The sequence below is a fragment of the Lygodium microphyllum genome, chromosome 1 (assembly GCF_053477565.2).
Source record: "Lygodium microphyllum isolate KBCC chromosome 1, Lygodium_microphyllum_v1.1.10, whole genome shotgun sequence".
NCBI lineage: Eukaryota > Viridiplantae > Streptophyta > Polypodiopsida > Schizaeales > Lygodiaceae > Lygodium > Lygodium microphyllum.
The window spans coordinates 162,271,367-162,295,478 of NC_141135.1; the positions used below are offsets into that span (position 1 = coordinate 162,271,367).

Sequence of the window (24,112 nt, forward strand, 5' to 3'; positions counted from 1 at the left end):
GCTGATTTGTATTTTGCATTTTGCCTTGGCATAGTTTGTTCCAATGAGAAATTTTCTCTCGTCTCAAGAAAAAAGGAGAAAAGCTTAGCCTAATTATGCAAGTAGAGAATATTAAAACTTTTATTTAATATATAATTGGGGGGCTCCTAAACTTTAGACAAGTCCCTCTAAATATTAAATTGAGTCCTTAAGTTTAGTCCCAGATTAACTGTTATTCAACCTGCTGAGTATGCTCCACTAGTCCAATTTAATGACGTGTGGCCGGTTACCATTCCAGACAGTAGTTGAGAAGTAGACTTTGGTTCATTCCTTGTCTAATTCCTTTTTTTTTTTTTGGGCCGGGGGGGGGGGGGGGGGGGGGGGGGGGGGGGGGGGGGGGGGGGTGTTGTTTTGGGGAGGGTGCGATTTGTTATCCAGGTGGTATTGCCAGTTCTACTGTGTTTTGATGATCCATCCCCTCCTATTTTCTTCTAGCTTTTATCAAGTTTGCTACTGCTACACACTATGTTGCTAAACGTTTCCAAGAAGTTTTGGGCTATTTGCTGCTGTAAATGCTCCGGATTTGGGTAACTTGGGTAAATCCTGCTGCAAAGGTTCTTTTCCAGCAAATCTGTAGATGCTCCCAATTTGGGTCACTTGGGTAACTCCAGAGCAAACACACCCGAATACCTACACATACAGATGCGTGTTCGCAGATCTGTAGATGCTCCCAATTAGGGTCACTTGGGTAACTCGGGAGTAAACGCACCCCAATACCTACACATACAGATGTGTGTGTGTGTCACTGTGGAGTTGCAGACTGAGAGGCATGTAACTAAAACTGCCTTGGAATACATACACACACATATGCAGATACAGATGTGTATGGATTTACAGATCCGTGCCTAACTAAAACTGCCTTGGAATACATACACATAAATATGCACGTGCACGCATGCGTGCATCTGCATGTGTGCGGGATAGCATTGAAGCTACTCAAAATTTGGAGCAAGCTGTACTCAAGTGGCACCTTTTCCTTTGGAGATGTATAATTGGTGTTGCTGCTTCAAGTTCATTGCTTGTCACCAAAAGGATTGCTCTTCCTACTTGTCATAGATGTGGTGCTTCAAATGAGAGTGCTCCACCCATTTTTTAACTGTGTCTTCGATTGTAGGAGCTTATTCAAATATTGTCAACTTCTCTCAGACTCCACTTTCCTTTTTCAAGATTTGGCAAAGCTTATCTAGCTCTTTGGTTCTTTCTTAGTCAGATTAAAACCTTATGCTTTTTTCCCAGTCAAATCTGGTCACTTTTGACACTATAGCTGTTGCATATAGCCATCAAATATTGCATGCCTGAGGAAAGAAGAATTAAAATACAATGGCAATTTGTTCAAGAAACGTCTAAGGGCATGAACAGAGTGCTTAAGTATCTCAAACACTAGGGGAAAGTTCCCAAAATTGTTGCAAAAAAGAATCTTCATGCATGACATACATGCGATCCAAACAGCTTTGCCAATTGTTGCACTGTCACAGAGAGCACATGTTATATTTATAAGGTAAATTAAGGGAAACATGCATGAGGCATGACCGTCCGGGGCCTTAGGCGCCTGAACGGGGTTTAGGGGAGCCTAGAAGTAAAGAGAGTCCAAGAATAGTAGGACTCACCAAGATTTGACGGCTGGCAATCGGATCACGATGAGAGTGGCCAGCAATTAACTAGGCAAGGCTGGGAGGTGAAACGGATCTCGTGCCCTTTGAGTGTCGGACTGTATTCCTCAAGAATTCTGCTTCATCTTCTGAGTCGCCTGACATTGGTATCAGAGCCGCCATCGAATCTTGCTAGAGCCGTCGGGTTCTAATCTTGCTAGTCATTAGTAAAGCTTTTTTTTCAGGCGATTACAAGCGCAAGGGCCAGACGATTCGACTGACATGTCATTCGTCAGTCGTTTAAGGTCGCCTGACACGTCATCCGTCAGTCGTTTTTGGTCACCACACGAAGTTGTAAGCTGTGGTCGTGACACGTCACGAAAGTGTGACACGTAGCAGGGAGACGAAAGGCGTGTGACGAAAGGCGTAAGGCGACTGCTGTAAGCCGTGACGGAAAGCGTCAGACGGTACTTCAGGTTCTACACGTCACACGACTGTCTTCGAGGCGCAGTTTTACAATAGGATCATTTCCACCCGACTGAAGCCAGGACTTAAATCGCTACCAGCTGACTGAAGCCAGTCAAATCTGCTTTATACCTAGAAGATATACCGGTCATTTTCGTGATTCTTCCGTTTCTCACAGAACTTCATTTCCGGCATGACTGGTTTACTACTTTAGTCCGTGAAGACAAAATTTGTTCCTTACTCTTCAGGTTTATTTACAAAACCAGCAGCAGTTGCCTGCCATTATAATCAGGGAAGTACTTTACCTTGTATGCAAATTTTTTATCTTTGCTTTCCATTTCCAATGTATTAATCGCAGAAAAAAAGAAAGAGGGAGTAATGGAAAGTTCTAGTTCTGGGGACCACCCTATGGTAGATTCCCATGAAACGGAGATGCAAGAAGAACAGTGGGAAGAATTCTTTGCTACACGAGAACAATTTGATGATCTTACTACTCGTGTGCAAGCTCAGGGGGTTCAAATAGAATTTTTAACCCAAACACTCACTGAAATAAAATCTCAATTAACTTTATTGTTAGAAAGGGATAAAAATAAGGTAGAAACCTCGAATATCCCATCTTCATCGAAAGATTTAGATGTGACTATGCGAGATCCTAAGGAACCCCACCACAAGTTGAGGGATAATCAGTTCTAAAAGCTATGAAACCCCCTCAGTTTCACGGGGAGGAAAAAGATAGAAATAAAGATACAATCTTTAATTTTCTCCAAAAATTGGAAGATTTACATAAACTTAAAAATACTCCACCACATCTCCAAGCATTGGAGGCTAGTTTAACTTTGGGGCCCAAAATGTATAAATGGTGGAGAACTTTAAAGGAGGTAAATAAAATACCTGAAACTTGGGCTCAATTTGAATCCGTCTTTTTGAAAGAATTCCTTCCTGAAAATGAAATGGAAAGAAACTGGGAAGATTGGGATTATGTCAAACAAAAGGGAAGACCCCTGCTGACATATTTGGAGGAATATCGTGAGATAATCCTCAAATTGGAAGGAATAGATGAATTTCAAAAGACAAGAGGATTCATTAAGGGACTAGATAAAGCCTGTAAAAAGGAAGTAAAAAGGAGTTCACCTAAGATGCTGGAAGAGGCAATTAAATTTGCATTAATCAATGAAGATAGTATGCGTCCACGTACACTCACTAGTCTCACTGATACGGAGCCCAAGTCTAAGGAATTGGAAACCTCAAAATTTGTGGGCAAATTTAAAAGGAAAATGCCATTTTTTAAGGGTAAAAAACAACCTTTTGAGAAGAAACAATATGTAAGGCCAAAGTTAAGTCCAGACAACTTTGATAAGGCCAAAAAAGAAAAGCTGTGTTTCAATTGCCTATCCCCTAACCATGCTGCTTGGAATTGCCCTCAAAGGAAAAAGGGGGAAGACAAAGGAAAGGATAAGGACAAGGGCAAGGGAAAAGAAAAACAAATCCATGTAGTACAGACCTTAGAATTAAAGGGGCATGAAAGGTATAAATCTTTAGAGGTCTTGCACATGGATGTACAACACAAGTATTGTATGTCAACTTCTATGTGGCAGCCTACCTTTGGTCCACATGATTTAGTTAGAGTGCATGGATTGATAGCTGGAAAGAGGGTTAGAGTCATGATTGATGACTCTGCTACACATAATTTTATAAATTATGCACTTGTCAAAAAAGTGCAACTTCCCCAACAAAAGAGTGGGCATCAATATGTTGTTCGTATGATGCAAGGTCAAGATAATAAAATATGGGATACAATGGTATCCAATTTGGAAATTGAGATTCAAGAATATAAAGATAAACTTGATTTCCAAATTATGAACATGGAAAGAGCTTATATTGCTCTAGGGAGGGAGTGGCTATGGAGATTGGAACCATCCTTAAAACGTAGTTACCATCATAATACACTGGAATTTGAAAGGGATGGTAAGACTTTTGTTATTCAAGGTGAACATGAAGTATCTGATAATCCTTTGCTGTGTTCCACTGAGGTTCAAAAGCTGATAAAGAAGGAAGTTTGTGAGGTATACATGTTATGGTCTCTTCCTGTATAAAACACTTTTACTTTTTGTAATATAAAGCAACAATTTTCTTATGTTTGTGAGTTGAATGTAAATAATGAATTAAGTAGTCTGTTAGATGAATTTAAAGATGTGTTTCCTTCTGATTTACCAAGTGGCCTTCCACCAGATAGGGGTGATATAAATCACCCAATTGACACAAATAAGGATACTCACCCTATTTCTAAACCACCTTATAAGTTAAGTGAAACGCAGCACCAAGAAGTTAAAAGACAAATTAAGGATTACCTCAATAAAGGATTTATCAACCAGTAATTCACCTTGGGCTTCGCCAATTTTATTAGTAAAGAAAAAATATGGTTCTATGCGACTTTGTGTTGATTATAGAGCACTTAATAAAATAACGGTGAAAAATAAATTTCCTATGCCCAGAATGGAAGATCTTTTTGATCAATTACAAGGGGCAAAATTCTTCACAAAGATAGATTTAAGATCAAGCTATCACCAAGTAAGAATTAAGGCACAAAATGTTCCTAAGACAGCATTTCGTACTAGATATGGGCATTATGATTTTTTGGTGATGCCTTTTGGCCTCACTAATGCACCAGCTACCTTTATGAAGCTAATGAATAGTGTCTTACGGCCCTATCTAGGACATTTTGTAGTAGTCTTCTTGGATGATATCTTGATCTTTAGTAAATCAAGAGAAGAACATTTGGAACATTTACAATTAGTATTCCAACTGTTAAGAACACATTCGCTTTATGCGAAGAAAACTAAATGTGAATTCTTTGCACAAGAGGTCAAATATTTGGGACATATTATCTCGAAAGAGGGAATCAAAATGGATCCAGAAAAAGTTAGGGCAATTATTGAATGGCCATCTCCAAGGAACCTGGAAGAGCTGCAGATCTTCCTAGGTTTATCTGGATTTTATCGTAGATTCATTCCAGATTATGCCAAAATAGTTGTTCCAATGACAGACCAACTTAAAGAGAAAGGAAAGAGCTTTAATTGGGGAACAGACCAAAATGAAAGTTTTCAAAAACTTAGAGTAACTATTGCTACAGCTCCAGTATTATTAATAGTGGATCCCAATAAACCATTTGTGGTTGAAGCTGATGCCAGTGATAAGGTGATAGGCACGGTCTTATTACAAGAAGGTCGACCAGTTGGTTTTGAAAGCAAAAAATTAGACCGTGCAAAACAGAATTATTCTGTTTATGAGAGGGAGCTGTATGCAATAGTACATGCAATGAAGAAATGGAGGCACTATCTGTACAGTGCCAAACTTTTGATTTTATCGGATCATAAAAGCATTAAGTGGCTTAATGATCAACCAGATTTACACGGGCGTAAAGCCAGATGGGCCGAACTCCTCCAAGAGTTCGACTATGAGATAAGATATAGAAAAGGAAAGTATAATATAGTAGCTGATGCACTCAGCAAAATGCCCATCATAAATGAATTAAGTTTTACTCAGTTCACTTCCAACTTGCTTAAATCTTTAAAAGGAAAATGCCAGGTTGATCCGGCATATTCCAACATATGGAAAGCAATAAAAAATGGGGATCCAAATGAAAGTGCTTCTACTGAGGAAGGAATATCTGAGGATGTTCAACAAGGAAATGGAGCATTAGGGGTTGCTCAAACTGGATTCAAGTGGAAGAATTTTACCATTGATAATGGTTATTTACTCTACAAGGGTAGGATATGTGTCCCGAAAGATACTGAAATAAGGCGCTTAATACTCTTTGAGTGTCATGATACCCCTAGCGTGGGACATCCAGGAGTTAATAAGACTTAATAGTCTTATTAAAAGGCAGTTCTATTGGCCTGGAATGAATAAGGACGTCCTTGATTATGTGGTCAAATGTAATAAATGCCAGGTTAATAAAGCTGAAAGATTGAAAATGGGAGGACTTCTCCATCCACTAGAGATTCCTTCGGGAAAATAGAGAGTATCTCCATGGATTTTATTGTTGCTTTACCCAGAACACAGAGGGGGCATGACTCTGTGTGGGTGATTGTGGATAGGTTAACCAAAATGGCTAGGTTCATTCCAACTTCAACTGATGTTAAAACACCAGAATTGGCTAGATTGTTCGTAGAGAACATATACCGATTGTATGGCCTTCCGGCAAATATAGTTTCTGATCAGGATAGAAAATTTGATAGTCAATTTTGGCGTGCGGTATTTAGGAAGTTGGATACTAAACTTAGCATGAGTACGGCGGATCACCCGCAAACTGATGGGCAAACTGAAAGGGTTAACCAAATCCTTGAAGATATGCTTAGGGCATATGTAAGTAAAAGGCAAACTAATTGGGAAGAGTATCTACCGATAGCAGAGTTTGCATATAATAGTGCCAAGCACTCTTCCACTGGATATAGTCCATTTATGTTAATGTATGGGTTTCAGCCCAGAGCTCCTTATGCAGTCCTACAGGAAAAGGTTCAGGCAGCTAAGGATTTTTTGGAGGATATGAATAGTATGTTAAAATTTACTCAAGAAAATATTAAAAAAGCTCAAAATCGAGCTAGAGCATATGTAGATCCTCACCGAAGAGACATCTCCTTTAAAGAAGGAGAATTGGTCTATCTTAAGGTGCTTGAACAAACTAAAACTATGAAAAAGGGACAATGTCCAAAGCTTTCACCCAAGTATTGTGGTCCTTTCACAATCCTTAAAAAGGTGGGAGAACTGGCTTACAAGCTCCAACTATCTGCTGGTAGTAAAATACATCCAGTTTTTCATGCAAGTAAGTTAAGGAAGAAGCTGGGTGATTTGGATAATTTAATTTTAAATGATAATATTAAAGAGCTATTAAATGACCAATCTAATCCACATGAACTAGAAAGAATATTAAATGTTCGTAATAGACGAACAAAGAATACTATTTATCAAGAATGTTTGGTTAAGTGGAAAGATTGTTCAGAAGAAAGCTCAACATGGGAGCAAGTAAGTACCTTAAAGAAAAGGTTTCCCAATTTACAGTTAGACCTTCCAAATATCGTTTTCGAGGACGAAACCGATTCTTAAGGGGAAAGAAATGTTATATTTATAAGGTAAATTAAGGGAAACATGCACGAGGCATGACTGTCCGGGGCCTTAGGCGCCCGAACAGGGTTTAGGGGAGCCTAGAAGTAAAGAGAGTCCAAGAATAGTAGGACTCACCAAGATTTGACGGTTGGCAATCGGATCACGATGAGAGTGGCCAGCAATTAACTAGGCAAGGCTAGGAGGTGAAACGGATCTCGTGCCCTTTGAGTGTCAGACTGTATTCCTCAAGAATTCTGCTTCATCTTCTGAGTCGCCTGACAGCACATCTTACAGACCCAAGAGCAGAGACAAGGAGCCGCACACCAGCATACACTCACACAGTTCGACCAAGTCTCGACTACTGCCCCCACTACAAGTCCCCACCACTGGGAACCACCCTAGATATAGCCATAGAGAGGTGCAAAGCCCGTTGTCCATGTCCCACTAGTCCACACCCCTGCAAGAGGCATCATCTGCAAATGCACAGGATACTACACCGTCATTGGCGGACCATACCTTGCTAGATAGGCCCATGAGAGAGATCTTAGGATGAGAGTGCCTCCTGAGCACTTTCCCTATGCCAAATAGACCCATGAGAGATATCTTAGGATGAGAGTGCCTCTTGAGCACTTCCACATTGTATATCGCTTAGACATCAATTTGTACTTATCAGCTATGTATTGTTTATTGTTTATTTTCCACTTAGTCATAGAACTAGATGACAGCTATCTTGGACTTGGAGAAAATTCCCCGACTATTCAAATGTAACATTTTGGTTCTCATGGGCCGATTTGGCCTTTTGTAGACATTAATATAACTTTCTTTCTTTCTTTCTTTCTGCCAACAGAAGCTGAAGAGAGCCCAAAGCTGGTTATAGCCATCACCCACATTACCTTCCTCACCACTTCATCATCAAACCTCTCAATTCCCCTCCTTGCTCACTGCTGTTTTTCAACTTTTCAAGGCAGCAGACCTAGAAACTTGAATTCTATACCTGCTTGCCCAGTGGAGCAGCCATAGTTTCAGATGCTTCCTTTCACTTCAAACATATTTTGACACATGTTCCTCAATTAGCCAGCCATCTATACAACTTGAAGTTCAGTACAACACATAACCAGAATTGCACAAATCAAATGCATCATTAACCAGAAGTGCCTTGCGGTTCAGTAAAACACCTAACCAGCATTGCACAGATCAAATGCATCGTTAGCCAGAAGTCTACTCCTATTAGAATACACAATAAGCTCCAGTGCTCTGCTGCCTGGCTGCTTGTAGAGGATTTCAAAAGCTTAAACAAAGGGGCTTCACTTGTCCGTGCATGTGGTGTTGTGTTCTGTGATTGAATAAAGGTCCTGATTAATTATAATGTTATGCTTAAGATATTCTGCATTTCTGGTAACACAACAGATTGTTACTCCGTGCCTATTTAAATCACCATTAAACATAACCCACCTTTTCAGAAAATAAGAGAACACATCAGGCTAGTTTACTAATGCAAATATGGACTTGTGAATCAACAAATGCAAGAATAAGATGGGCAGTAAGCCAAATCATGTCAAGCAACAACTGCTATTACATTGAAGCATATTTATTCAAAGAATGACCTTTGCAATCAAAGGACGAGCCATTGATGTACCAAGCAAATACTTTCTTTCATATATTGCCCCTGCTCGCAAGCAAGGAAATACATAATCTTTTACAAACTCTTCTTTCAAATCTTTGATAACTAGTGCACTTGCCCCACTGGCCTTTGCTTTGGCCTCCAGGCCTTCAGTTTCACCTGCACCCTGTAAAAGATAAAATTAATTTAGTGCCATATGACCATCAATTGTGTCTATAACCCAAAATTAATGTGGCAAGGTGTAGCATTTAAAACCATCCTTGCAACTCGTAATCAAAAGGAGAAAACTTCCAACCAAAAGAAATGGCTTCCTAGACAAGCAGAACTACATTGTAGCATAAGGACTAACAACATTCATAAAGATAACACTGGGCAGTCCACCTAATCAGTAGCAATATGCTGAGAAAATTGAGTGGACAATACACACATGGTCGCCCTTTCTAACTACTAAACAAAGAGCAAAACCCTACCTAGTCAAAGCAAAATGCTGAGAAAACTGAGTAGATAGCAAAACACAAGATCATCCAGCAGTTATCACCCACACTTCATTTCTTCAAGCTCCTATTGTAAGTACAAGTTTACTGGCAAAGTTATTGTCCACATAGTCTTACCTCTCCTAGCTTGCTGTAACAAGATTACCTGCATAGTCATCCCACTAAAGCATATGTTCAAAGAATGAGGAAGACCGATGAAGATTAATGGTCCCTCCTTTACATTGCACAACAAAACAAGTGGATCTATCCTGAATAAATGTAAACAGATTTGTCCGTTCTAACTTCTAGAACTTAGGTTTCATTCAGATTAGAAAAATGCACAAACGGACTCTCTGTATAGACTGAGTTCCTATACCCTTAATTGGAAAGCCAGCTGTGTTTGCACTTGGCACTAGAATTATCTGTCCCGATAAATGTGAATGCTAAACATGGAGCTCACTGAACTCAAACTCATTGAATGCCTTGGCAAGATGTGAAATCAGCCTTCCTTCTTGGATAGGGTACTGAATAATCTGATTAAGCACTAATTATAGCAAGCATAAATTCACATTAACTAAAGATACAAATGTTAATACTTAATATTGGAATTGGACACCCGATTGACCACAAAAATTGGCACCCCTTGTGGTATTTCTTTAACTTGTATTGCTAAAGGCTAAAGTGCATTGAGATCCAACCTAATCTCCTTCGATCTTCAATATATATTGCTGTCCATAGCAACTAGCAAGCCTTCAAACCAATATGCTCCTTGGTTTGCTTGGGGATTAATCTTCAATCTACGCCTTGGCTGGCCTCTTGAAATTCTTTGAAATCCCCATATTTCAGTTGAATTTCAAGTACTCAGTATTCTAAGCACTCTTCGTAGGGTGGCTGAAAAACCCTAGTTTCTGCCCTAAATTAGGGTTTACTAGCATAAATTCTTCAATTGCAACCTCTTGGACTTAAATTTGACCAACATCTCATGAGAAAAACTATGAATTGGCTGAGAGAATAGTGAGAAAGCTGAAATTAGCTGAAATTCAAGGGTTGCCCTAATATAAATGGCTGATTGATTGCAACTAACCATTAATAGGAGCCCCACATGTAATCAACTGCACTTGTGGGTCCCAAACATGGTGTCACTTGCCTTTAGACAGCTTAGAGCAGCTATCACCTACCTCCAATGACCGGGAAATTGTAGTAGCAGCTGTCTCTCTTCCTCTCGCAATCTAAGCCATCCTGGAAGGAGGCTCCAATAGTCTCGTTTGCGTGGGCGAGTTCTGCCAAGTGGTAGCCTTCTAAATGCATCTTTCAACTTGCTCACAAAATTAACTGTACCAACCAACAATTAAATTCACTAGGCCAATTTGTCATCCAAGAATACTCAAACGCTTATTAGCCATTGAATTGGCATTAATTAATTAATCGACGTGTATTTTCTACTGTCACCAATAACTTTAGTGACTAATACAATTATCTGGGCCAAAATCTGTCACCACATACCACCTACTACCTGTCAAACACAACTTATTACAACATTTGCCTTTGACATTTACTGACATCTTAAAGTCCTTGGCCCATCATTGTGAAATAACTAACTTGCACATCGCATGTGCATCTAAAATTAGCACATTTGATTAACACTTAAATCAAATGCTAAGCAAAGCATCAAATTTTCACATCTTTGTGACTGACCTTCCCCTTAAAATCCTTGCAATCGCCCTTGATTGCACTGCAATGTGTCAAAAGCATCCATTGCCACTACTAGAATGCATGCTAATTTCATAATCAAACAACATATGGACCTATTAAACCATGCCTATGCCCTTTGCATGTCCAAAATGCTGGTCATTGAAACTGGTTAGAATCCACACACATGAACATAGCTACTTTCAAAACCATAAGGGATATAGCCAAATGCCAAAACCCAATCATATTGAGCATAAATTGAGCATAAACAACACCTAATAGCAATAATGTACCACATGATAGTCATATAAAGCATACATCAACTGCAAACCACATGTAATTTATGCAATTGTACTTCTCCTCCATCACTTGCAAATGCACGCTACATACAATTCATGTATCCCATACATGCTTTGCAAATATACATCATATCCAAATGTACATTCCTTGGATTCCATACATGCTAGCAACCTTGAAAATGTATAGTTTCAAAGCCTAGCTACAAACCATACACATTTGTATACCAACTCACAATGACTAGTATACTTAATAGTGATCCCAATAGTAGAAATATTGTTAGCATACAATATTCTAGATGCAAACTGAGTACGTCTGAGATCCACTACATAAACGAGCTATCCATCACTAGGGGAGTGGAGGTGCAATCTTTCCCATCCAAACTCGGCTCTAACTAAAACACTTCGAGGTAAAGTGCAATATTGAGGATGATTTGCTAGACCACCCTCCTCCATCCATTTCCATCCTTCCATAGGTGAACAATATTGAACTTTACTAAGAAACACATGGAAACTTTATCTCTAATTCTTTATGCCCCTAATCCTTCATTAGATTCTAGGTCTTTTTTCCTCTAGAGCATCAAGATCCTTTATACTTTCACATTGCTATAATTCTATCTTAACCAACATGAAACCTCACATCCAATTGACTAGCCTCTCATATATACCTGACATGTAAGGAGTAGAAAAATAATTGGAAGTGTCCTTGAGTTAAAATCCCAACAACAAGAAAGGTTTTGATGTCCTATACTAGCAAAAGGTAAAGTTAAAGGGGAACAGGAGTGGGATAGGTTTCAAGGAAAAGAGAATAGCCAAGTATAGTTGTTAGGTACAGAAGGTACAATATGGTATGGTACGATAAAACACAATGCATTTGTTTAAAGTGAAAATAGCCATTTCATTAAAAAATAAGACTAAGGGTGGCCATTGCAATCGCATGGATTGTGCACATACATGGTCTATGTATAATGCATCATAGTGACATGTGGATACAATGATAGTATATACAAAATAGCAAGAGATCTATGAATCTACAATGAGGCATCACTATTATCATAACCATTGTAGTGCTCATCAAAAGAATTTAAAGATGACTCCCTAGTATCGAATGATGAGACACTCTTACACTCATCCTCACTAATAAGGTTACTATCACCATCAAATTATGGCAACCTAGGTACTAGCTGTGTAGGCAAGGGGATAATGTCATCATGATGCATGAGATATGAGCTACTAGAGCCCCGCCTTACATATGTCTTCAAGCCACTTAAACCACCCCTCCCTAATGTCAGAGAGTGTCGAATGAACATGCCCCTTCTACCACCTACTCGAACTCGTTGCCCATGAGCACGTTGACTGCAAGTGTTATGAGTATGTGCTGCTATAAGCTCTCTATAGAGCTCCATAGAAATCATCTCCTCGTCCGTCTCTTGATGTACACTAACAAGAGTGTCACTCATCAACTTGAATGCACAAATATTCACCTATACAATGCACATAAAATTGTAAATGCTAAAGTCTCAATTTTAAAGTATAAACTTTAAAGTTTAAAACAACAAATTGGAATGAGCGCACAATGAAGGGCGGGACAAAAAAGAAGTAAGAACAATGTTTAGAGCGAGAGTGAGAGAATCCCAAGATGAGTGTACTGGTTGAGTATCGGTACACAAAGAATGAAATATATTTATATGTTAGGGTACAAATAAGGATGTATTCACACCCGTAAATTTATATATACGGAGATTAAGAAACTTTACACCCAACAACCTCCCACTTCAAGGCCTAAGAAGTGGTACCTTTAAGCTAGCCAACTCCCACTAATCGGATACAATGCTCATGCTGAGCCTTTGCAAGACTCTTAGTGATAACATCTGTAGGGTTATCTTAGGTTTTGACCTTAGTTAGTGTGACAAGACCATCATCAAAGACCTGTAGATTGAAGTGGTACCAAACATCTATGTGTTTGATACCTGCATGAAACAGGCATTCTTAGCCACACATACGACACTCTAGCTATCACAACCAAGCATTGGAGTACGTGAAGAGAGACCAAAATCCTTAACCAAATGGCCAAGCCAAAGAGCTTCCTTAAAAACTTCTATGGCTGAAATATATTCACCCTCTGTAGTACTTAGTGTCACAATTTTTTGCATGAAGGTATCAAACTTTTTATACCATTGTCTAGGGGCTTGTTTCAGCCCATATAAGCTGCATTATAGCTTGCAAACCAAAAGCTCCTTCCTTGGAATACATAAACCTCTTGGTTGTTTCATGTATAGCTCTTCATCCAAGTCACCATGAAGAAAAACAGTTTTCATATCCATTTGATCCAACTCTAAATCCAAGGATGCAGTGAGAGCAAACAAAACATGGAGCGTAGTCATCTTCACCACTCTTGAAAAAACCTCCTAGAAGTCTATGCCTTCCTTCTGTGTATAGCCATTTGCAACTAAACATGCCTTGTACTTAGGCTTCCCATCAATACATTTAACCTTGTAAACCCATTTGTTAGGGATAGCTTTCCTTTCCTTGGGCAAAGGTACAAGCTCCCATGCGTTATTCGCATACAGAGACTTCATCTCTTCTTGTATAGCAAGCTCTCACTTTCTCTTGTTTTCACATGACTGTACCTCTCTAAATGTCAAAGACTCACCTTCATCAATCAACAATATATAATCCAAAGATCCTTGAAACCTATGTGGCTGCCTTTTGACACTTGTAGACATTCTTACCCAATGATTTGTATTGTTAGGTAATGGGTCTATATCCTTAGGTATGTGCACACCATCACCTGGTGGCTGATTTTCAACATTTTCTTACTGATGTAAAATGTTTTCAGCATGTTCTTCTTGCTGCCCTATTCCATTTTGTGTATCTATTTGCTATCCATTATGTGATGGCTGTAGCACAATAGGTTACTACTCATTTTTGGCATCAAAAGAAATAGAATCTTCAGCTAATGGTTGCTGAATGGCTGGCTGTTCATGCTGAAATTTGACCTTCTTTTTGTCAAGGTCACCATGTGTCGCATTTTTCAGCAACTTTGCCTCATTAAATACTACGTCTCGGCTACGTACTATCTTCTTGCCATGAGGAAGCCAAACTCTATAAGCCATCTCTCCCTCATCTCCATATCCCATGAAGATGCCTTTGATGGATTTCATGTCTATATTAGTCCTTTGATTTATAGGAACATGCATAAAGGCATCACAACCAAAGACACGCAGATGGTCATTTGAAGCAGGTTTGCCAGACCAATCCTCTTCAGGAATGGCATTTTCCAATGCACGATTGGAAGAGTGATTGCCTACATGAATTAGCTGTGGACAGCATGCATTTGACTCTCTCACAAAGTATGTGATTATATCTGTCAGCCCTGCCATTTGATGCAGGACCAAAAGAAGCAATTACTCCCTCTTAATGCCATGCATCTCACAAAATCTTTTGTACTCATTAGAAACATACTCGTGCCCATTATCCATTCTTATAGCTTTTAACTTAAGCCCTTTCTATGTGGTAACAAAGGCATGAAACCTTTTAAAAGCATCCAACTCTTCCTTGTTTCTCTTTAACACATATACCCATGACTTTCTACTGAAATCATCAATAAAAGTGACAAAGTATAATGCACCCCCATGTGAATTAACAAGCATAGTGCACACATCAGAGTGTACTAAGACAAGTGCATTGGACTTCTTAATGACACCAGAGTAATAAGGAGACTTCACATGTTTTCCATATATGCAATCATTACAAAAGTCAAGGCCAAAGCCTTTTACATCGAATCTCCCTAAAAAGGAGAGAACCTGAAGTCCTTTTTAACTCATACAACGCCAAAGTTCCATCTATGAATGAACTTCAGCCACAACTAAAAACTTGCTAAGTAATGCTTTACAATGCAAATAGTACAAAGTCCTCTTTTTGCTACCTTTAACAATCAACATAGAGCCCTTGTGCACCTTCCAAGATACACCACCAAAGGTAGTAAAGTATCCTCTTGCATCAAGTTGCCCGACCAAAAAATTATTCTTTTCTTTATGCTAGGTACACCTCAGACATCCTGTAAAAATTAGGTCTTGGCCATTTTCAAGAGCCAAGTGAATGGTACCTACACCCTCTATTTTACATGCATAATTGTTGCCTGAGTAAACCTTGCTTAGGCAGCCTGTAGTGTATTCAGAAAAGCACTCCAAAGTGGGAGTAACATGAAAAGAGGCATCGCTAACCACTATCCATGATTGGGACCATCATGAGCTGAAAGTAACGCATCTATCATCTCGTTTTTGGTGATATGCATATCACCTACTATTGCCACAACATCTACATCATTGCATGAGGCTGCAACAAGATTCTCTCCAATGTCGAAGAGCTCTTCAATGATCATACTAGATGCAACATTTGCCTTTGCAACTTCTTTTGAGGGAGAGTTGTCCTCATCTTTCTTGTCATTCTTCTATTTCTTTCTTTAATGTTTCTCTTTTTCTTGCTCTTTCTTGTAGTACCAACAATCGGGCTTTTTATGCCCTTTGCACCCACATTGATAGTAAGTAACATCCTGCTCTTTGCCCTTGCTTTTCCTCCTGCTTTTACCTTAATTTCTTGCATTACCTCTCTTTTTCAATTTGTCTCTAAGATGATAGGTTGAACCATTGCTCTCTTCACTGGATTTTCTTCTGATCTCCTCATTGAGAATAGAGCCCCTAACACCATCAAAGATTAAAGCAGGGTCGTTGCTTGGTGAAACAACCAAAGACTTCCGACTATCAGACAAAGTCATCAACAAGAAAATAGCCTTCAATTTATCATTGAAGGGCTGCAAACCAAAGTCTTGCAAGTGACTCAAAATCCCTATGAAAGCACTCAAATTCTTCAATGCTGACTTAGACTCATCAAACTCCATGTTCACAAGCTTGCGCATGAGATGCACTTGATTTACTCGAGTTGTATTTTCGTAAGTGTCCATCAACTTTTTCCATATAGCATAAGCTGTATCAAGACGCTTAATGTCTATAAGTACATCATCAAATACAACCATTTTAATGTATGCAATGGTCAATCCTTATCTATCATAGCTGCAAGCTTGATTTTCAAGAGAGCATCATCACAATCCTTGAGAGAGCATCATCACAATCCTTATCTATCATAGCTGCAGGCTTGATTTCCAAGAGAGCATCATCACAATCCTTGAGAAACTAAATGCCTTGCATCCTATCATTCCACAGCTGCCAAACATGTGTACTGCATACATTTGTGCCTAAAAAGCATTTCTGATACATGGAAACACTAGAACTCTTTGCAAATTTCTTTAGAAACTCACAAGTGGGAGATAATAAACTCAAATTTCACTACTTACAGCACCAAGATTGCTTTAGCAATGTTCCCAATGTGCATTTCACACATCAATTCTGCTAAAACTTACAAATTTCAACAAAAGCCCCAAATTTTCATTTAACCAATCTGCCCATTGATACGTGTTCCTAAGAGTAACATTGAGTTGATGTACTGCTGAATATTCATGGTGTAGTAGGCTTAGTGATCACTTGCAGATCTAGGGTTGTTGCAAATGTATTTTTGGTGATATTGCTGAAGTGGGAGTCACTTTGCAGTGGTGTATGCATGGATTATATGCTGAAATCTCAGTTATATTGTTGAAAGTCATTTCTTCTACTGTTGTACATGAACTTGGATCAAATCTTGCTTTTATCTCTTGAAATTTTGGGCTGAAATTAGCTGAATATTCAGCCTAATATTTACTATTATAAAATCCCTTGTTGAAATCAAGAGGTTTGATGGCACTGGCTTTGCATGAAATTTAGTAAAATTTTGCAAAAGCCCCAAATTTCTCGGGTCCAAATGTGCACCAATGTTAGTAAATTTGGCTCAATTGAGCAAAATTTCAATGATACATGAAAAGCCCCAAAATTTTCAAGACCAATGTGCACAATTTCCGCAATTTCCGAGTCCAATTCACTGTTATGCATAACCAGCATCAAGTCTAGGAAAACCCCCAAATTTCCGAGCATAAATATGCACAAATTGGGAGTTGTGCTGATGCGTGTGAATTACCATCAGTGAAAAGGAGAATAGACTGCAAGAACTAATATAGAGAAAAAATGACGAAAAGGGGAGCTATTGAAGCATGGCGCGCATCGACCTGCCTCACGCCTCTGGCTTGTTGCACCATGCCGAACCTGCTGCCACGTCCAACCTCCGCTGTCGCTGCTGACTTGCCTGTCAGGCTATGTTCGACTTGCACCTAGCCTGTTGTGCCACACCAATCACGTTGACTGCATGTCAGTCTCCGTTTGGTCACAACAACTTACCTATTGAACCACGTCAATCATGCTAACTGCTTGTCGGTCTCTATCTAGTCACGACAGTGTGCTAATGGGCTATCGCTTGGTGAAGTCGAACGCTTACTCATGCTTGACTAGTTGAAAGGCAAGCTGCCTGACTTCTTCGCACGCATATGCAGAACTGGCTCGCAGTGTCCTCAAGAAGCGCGTACACTCTTGCCTCAACTCTAATACCAATTTGTTGGGATGAATGTGCAATGAAATGCGAGACATAAATCAAATAAGAACAATGTTTACAGTAAGATTGAGAGAATGCCAAGATGACTGTACCACTTGAGTATCAATACACAAAGAATAAAATGTATCTGTATGTTAGGCTACAAATAAGAGTATGTTCACACCGGTAAGTTTATACATAGAGAGCACATATGATGCACATGACAGTTATTTCATGAAAACATGCCAAGGACCCCAAGGATGCAGTGGGTGTCAAAGGCAAAAGCTGTAACAAGTTATGCGTGACATGTATTAGGTGGTACTCGGTGTAAAATATACACCTAGACCAATTTATTGGCCACTAATATCACTAGTGACATTAGAAACTAGGCATCAATTAATTAATTAATACTAGTCTAGGGGCTAATACCTGCTCAAGGATACTTGGAATGCAAATTAGCCTAGCCAATTTAATTATTGGCTGGTGAAATTAATTTTTTGAGCACTAAAATAATTATTAAATTAATATTTAAAAAGTTAATTTAATAAGCTCAATAATACTCAAAAATGGAAGTAGAATATTACCACTTGACAAAACTTGGCCATGCAAGTGAAAAAAATGTTTTTAGGAGCTGATACAGTCTATTCTAGCCATTGTGAGAGAGGAGCATGTTAGATTGCAAGAAGATGGTGCTAATGTGATTTGCAACAACCATGGACTAGTTCTACAACCTGTGAGTAGTTTGGAGCCCTCCAAGACGGAGATGACAATAACCCAAGGTCCTTCTAGTGCAAATGACAGCACATAGAACAAGGTTGTCGTCGTTCTAGTGGTCCTAAGCTGTAGGTCACAGCTTCCATCGTTGTTTGAGTGAGGCAGCAATAGCTTTTCAGCGTTTCCTACGATTGAAATTTCTCTCTCTACAACATTTTCTCTCATCCTCTAGCCATCTCTCAAGTTATCTCAGTATTTTTATCCAATTTAAGCCATCAGAGAAAGAGATTTCAACAAAAGGAGAATTGAAGATTGAAGACTTTCCAAAGGCTCAAGTACCTACAGGTTCAAAATAGGATAAAACATGGAATTTACAGGGCACTTACAGGGCATTTACAAGTGGTTACATGTACACCCTTCATTATGAAGTATAGGTGCAGGTACTACAGGGTACCCACAAATCCTATCCAGCCTTCTACAGGGTTTGGTAACCATTTGGGGTTACTATCTTGCATTATAGGGTCAAAACAGGGCACTTACAGGTTTAGACAGGGTGCAAGCCTAGACAGTTTAGACTCAGTAACCTAAATTTGTTATAGCGTGCTATAGCTCATCTCAAAGAGGTAATTCTTGGCTTCAATTTGAAACCCTATCTTACGATAGAAATTAGGGTTTTGACAACCGTCTCAGGATGTATGTTCACAAGTGAGGGCTTAGGACTTGAATTCCAGCAACTGAAATTGAGGAATTTCAGGAAGATTCAAGAGGCCACCCAGGCAATGTCACATTTCGGGTTGATTTTTGTCTTTCAAGAAGTAGAGTGAAGGCCAATCCCCAAGCAAACCAAGGGGCAAATTAGTTTGAAGGCTTATTGGTCAGTTTTGATATCAAAAGAAACAGCAGAAGAGCTCACAGGATCTCAGTTGTACTCCTTCCATTTACAATATAAAATAAAGAAATACCACAAGGGGTGTTGAGAAACCCTTAAACCACAGTTTTTGCGTTTTTGCGTTTCTATGTTTTGCGTTTAGGGTTTGCAACCCCAAAAAGGGGCACCACCCTAGACTGACTGTGCCTATTTATAGGCCACTCTCTCATTCATTTCTTACGTCTGATTCATTCAGTTTGTCACCTCTTCTCTCCAACCTCTCTATTACCCTCACACCCCTTCAAGAGGACATTGAGGTTCGTGGTTCATGGCTATCTTCATCATCTTCCTTGTGCTACGGCACCCTTGTTTCCTTGTATCACATTCACTCCATGATTCAAAACTTCATCATTTCATTCATCAAAGTTTCTTCTCTCTTCTCTTCTCTTCTCTATGTTTGCTGAGTTCCCTTTGAGGTCCTCCCCAGAAACCCTACTATCTCACTGGTACGTTATCTTTTGGCATGGTATCAGAGCTGGATCTGCTGAAATAGTGGCAAAGATCCTCCTCCAGTGAAGGCAAAGACCGGTGGCGGGTTTGACATCCACTTCTCTTCTTCTTCCGCTACATCAACATCCTAACTGGCAGCTGCTCCCTCTCGCATTTGTTGTTTTCCAGCTGCTCGCAGTTGTTCTCTATTGCTGTCGATTCCTCCCTGCTACTCACGGCTGTTCTCCGCAACCTGGCTGTTCAGTTTTCTCTCTCATCCCTGCTATCGCTACTGTTTTTCTTTCTCCTCAGCTTGTCGCAGCAGCAGATTTTCTCTCTCCATTGCCTACATTTGTTGTTTTCTCTCTCTTGCAGTCTGCGTTTTTAGTCTTTCTCTCTGCTCATCTGCGTTTTTTGCCTTTCTCTCCGCTGCACTGTTGTCTGCATCAGATCCAACCTTCCTTGGCTACGTTTGCCCACAAAGATCCTCCTCATCAGAGAAGACAAAGACCGGTGGCAGGTTCGGCATCAACATTTGATTTCTCTATCATTTCTACAGTGCATTGGGAGATATCCTTTTTCTCCCTCCCACCCTCCCTTCTCCAGTTTGCCACACTGGTACCATGGCGTCTCCACCGACAGATTGTCCTTCTACTGGATGCTACTACTACGCCACGAACAATCATTCCACCGAAGACTGTCAACATCGATCTTTGCTCCCACCCCTCCGAAGTATATGCATCTTCCACTAGGCACTCCTTGTGCCACCTCTCCTTTCTCGGCCACAGAGATCGTTCTGCATTGGCTATCAAAGTATTATGCTCAAGGCAATAAGCCACACCCAACGCGCACTAAGTCCTTTCAAGCACACGCAAGCTCTAAGACCTTACGAAGCGATAAGCCCTCCTGGAGACCATCCCATTACGTGGAGGTTTTTCCCACCCACTTCCGGGTACAGTGGCTTCCCCAGCCCACATCTCCTCCACAATCCATTCTCCTGAGAGCCTATTACTTTTCCCTACCTTGGCTCATCCTAAGCCTCTTTCTTCCCCACCCTCTTCCACTGAGGTTCAAGAGGCCACTTCTGGGTGATTTCCAGCTTCTTCTTCCGAGTCCCAAATACCTTCTTCGGCATGACCGGCGGCACTTCCTTCGTCATCAGATGCTTTGCCGTTTGTGAGCCATCAGTGGTTGGATTCCCTTTCTCTCTCACATTGGGATTCAAAGGGGGATTTTCTTACTTTTCCCTCAAAGGGGGCTTCCAGTTCTTTGGTTTCAGAGAGGGCTCCTACTTCTCCTTCCGATTCAAAAAGAGACCCTATGTGCCATGAAGTTCTTCACACACCACCACCTTTCACTTTCGAGGAGTGGCTCTCCTTTGCGCAGTCATTTCCTCTACTCGTACCCAAGATCTAGAGGATCTACCTAGATCGCAGCCCTTGGATCTTTAGCAGTGACTTGGTGACTAGACCTTCGTATTCCTTCTAGCATTGAGTCACATAGCTAGTGGCTTCTCTCCCGAGGTTAAGTTTCGGGTTCTACAGCTCATCCATTCTCTTGACTATATTCAAAGGTCTCCTTTCAAGTGGTATTCTCAGATTACAGGGTGGATCTTCTTTGTCCCTTAGCCAACATGGAGCCACCTCTTGAGATCAAGTACGGGCATATCCTTATGGTTCTCGGCAACCCACAAAGTCTGACATTCCTCTTGTGTTTTCATCATCTTTGTACTAGGGTGCTTGGGCAAGTGAACAATTCCCCACGAGAGACACTGTCCAAGTGGCACCTGCTGCATGAGCATTCTTTAACATGTAGCATTGCATCTCCACCTCACTCTTCTCTTGTTCCTCTTTTTGGGCTTAAGAGGGGGTGTTGAGCACACCCTTCACATGTAATTTGCATTTTTGTATTTTTGTATTTTGCATTTAGGGTTTGTTGCCCCAAAAAGGGGCGCCACCCAAGACTGAATGTGCCTATTTACAAGCCACTCTCTCATTCATTCCTTACAGCTGATTCATTTAGTCCGTCACCTCTTCTCTCCAGCCTCTCCACTACCCTCACACCCCTTTAGGAGAACATTGAGGTTCGTGGTTCGTGGCTGTCTTCATCATCTTTCTTGTGCTATGGCAACCTTGTTCCCTTGTTTCACGTTCACTCCATGATTCAAAACTTCATCATTCCATTCATCAGAATTTCTTCCCTCTTCTCTTCTCTTCTCCATCTTTGCCGAGTTCACTCCATGTTCCTACCCGCGAACCCTCCTATCTCGCTGGTACGTCATATTTTGACAAGGGGCGCCAATTTTGGGGCTAACAGGGTGTCAAATGTCCAAGATCAAAGAAATAAAGTGTGCATTTTTAGTCTATGTGGATTTTATACTTGCTGTAATTAGTGCTTAATTAGGTTATTTACTACCCTATCCGAGGAGTAAGGCTAGTTTCAGAAACATTGATCGATCACACTAGTCCAAAACATAGATGGACTATCATGCTTTTTTTGGCTCCAAATATCCTTGAGCAAATAGGTAGAGATGCAAGATACACTTGAGTGATTAACATGTTCGTCCAATGTATTGAGCCAAAAATGCATTTTAAACTGATTGGCTCTTTAAAAACATTCCCAAAACATGTTTAGTACCCAACTTTCCTAGAGAGTGCCTATCCCCCATAAGCCAAACCCTGATTCAGAAGAATCTACATCTATCAATACAAGGCTCCCCGGAGGATACCTAGATTCGTGGTCATGCCAACAATGGTGCAGTTCCTGGCAAGCAGTCTACATCACTCAAACCCTCGCATTCGCATCTGGCAGGCATTTCCAGCCTGCCTACATTGACTTCGAGCCATCACCATCAGCATCAGACTCTGCTGTGCCAACACATTCCCTAACTGCGTTTGTAGTATTTAGCAATTGCCGTCATCCTCCAAATCTTTCTCAGCCTGCTGCCCACTGTTCCTCAGCTGGCTCTGCCGTGTTCAACTTGATCCAAAGACACAGACCTATGTTTGCAACTGCTGATCACATTCGGAGTTTGCCTATTGTGGTTTGATGTCCATAATACAAAGTACGATACACTCTCCGGCTCATCTTTCTACCCTCGTCCTTCAAAGACACAGGAGTTCAAAGTCTTATATTCACTCTACATAGTGTGTTTACTGCATTGAGCATTGTTTTATATTTTATTCATTAGTCAGTGTTGATTGTCTTTGAGTTACTCTTCACCTCTGTGTTCTTCTATTACACTTTGTGTTTTGTCATACACTTGTGTTTATCTTTGGTGCTTGAGTATTTCTTTACACAATAACCTACTGTAAACAAGTATGCCATCAAAGAAGACACCAAGATACAGACAAGACAAAACAAATCACTCATCATCTGCTGAAAAGTCGCAGAAGCATCTGTTACCTCAAAAGGTAGGACCAAAATCATGAGCATCCATACTATATATTTGTTCTTGATGATCAAATAATTAACACCTTCAGGCATTCTTCTTTTTAGCGAGAAGGATGGGCATGCCCCATAGAGACTTACAAGGTTCAATAAATCCCTTCACAAGATAATCCTACAACTACCGATCTCGCCTGTTCTCCTCTTTCAAGCTAAACCTATAGGGTTGCCAAGAGATGGGATGGCTACCCAGCAACATCTCTATCCTATGATCTCATGTCTTGTGGAATGGCTGAGTTTCATGAGGTAACTCCAACAAAAAGACATCAACCACAATTGATCTAGATATGTACTAAAAGTGGAATAATTACTATCAAAAATATTTTATATGAAGAGAATCATATTGTAATGTAGACAAGTGAACTTTTTGAATAGATTACACATAAGTGACCACATTTGGAACAAAATTTTGTATGGTAGATTCAATAATCTCAAGGTGGAAGCCAACAAGGAATGGTGGCTAGAAGGAGGAAGTATAAGAAAAGGTTCAAGCAGTACAGCAGCAGTTTAGTTAAAGAGAAAATGCCTACTAAAACTTTACAGCAGTGGACTAAGGATTTGCTGAATAAGGTGATGGATGAGATGCAGATGTTGACACCGTTGAATGCAAGTTTGAAAATAGAAATTGAGTTACCAAACAAAGATTGACACCCTTAATTTTGAGATTAAAAAATAGTTCTGCAAAATTTAGAGTTGAAGTGGAGGGAGCAGCTATAACAACAGCTGAGGAACAATTTAATTGCAGCAGTTAATCTAGCACGGAATCTGATGATAGGGAGAATGGGTTCTGTCATCTCAGAACACTT

At 40.1% G+C, this 24,112-nt stretch overlaps 1 protein-coding gene across 5 annotated transcripts in view; it reads right to left on the minus strand.

The window, feature by feature from the left end:
* Positions 1-24,112, minus strand: part of LOC148041902 (argininosuccinate synthase, chloroplastic-like) — a 143,181-nt gene that overhangs the window by 12,596 nt on the left and 106,473 nt on the right. For all 5 annotated transcript variants that reach the window (XM_087683942.1, XM_087683947.1, XM_087683944.1 and 2 more), the window contains one exon: positions 8,801-8,983. In XM_087683942.1, coding sequence (XP_087540068.1) covers positions 8,801-8,983 — 183 coding nt within the window. The remainder of the gene's footprint in view (positions 1-8,800; positions 8,984-24,112) is intronic.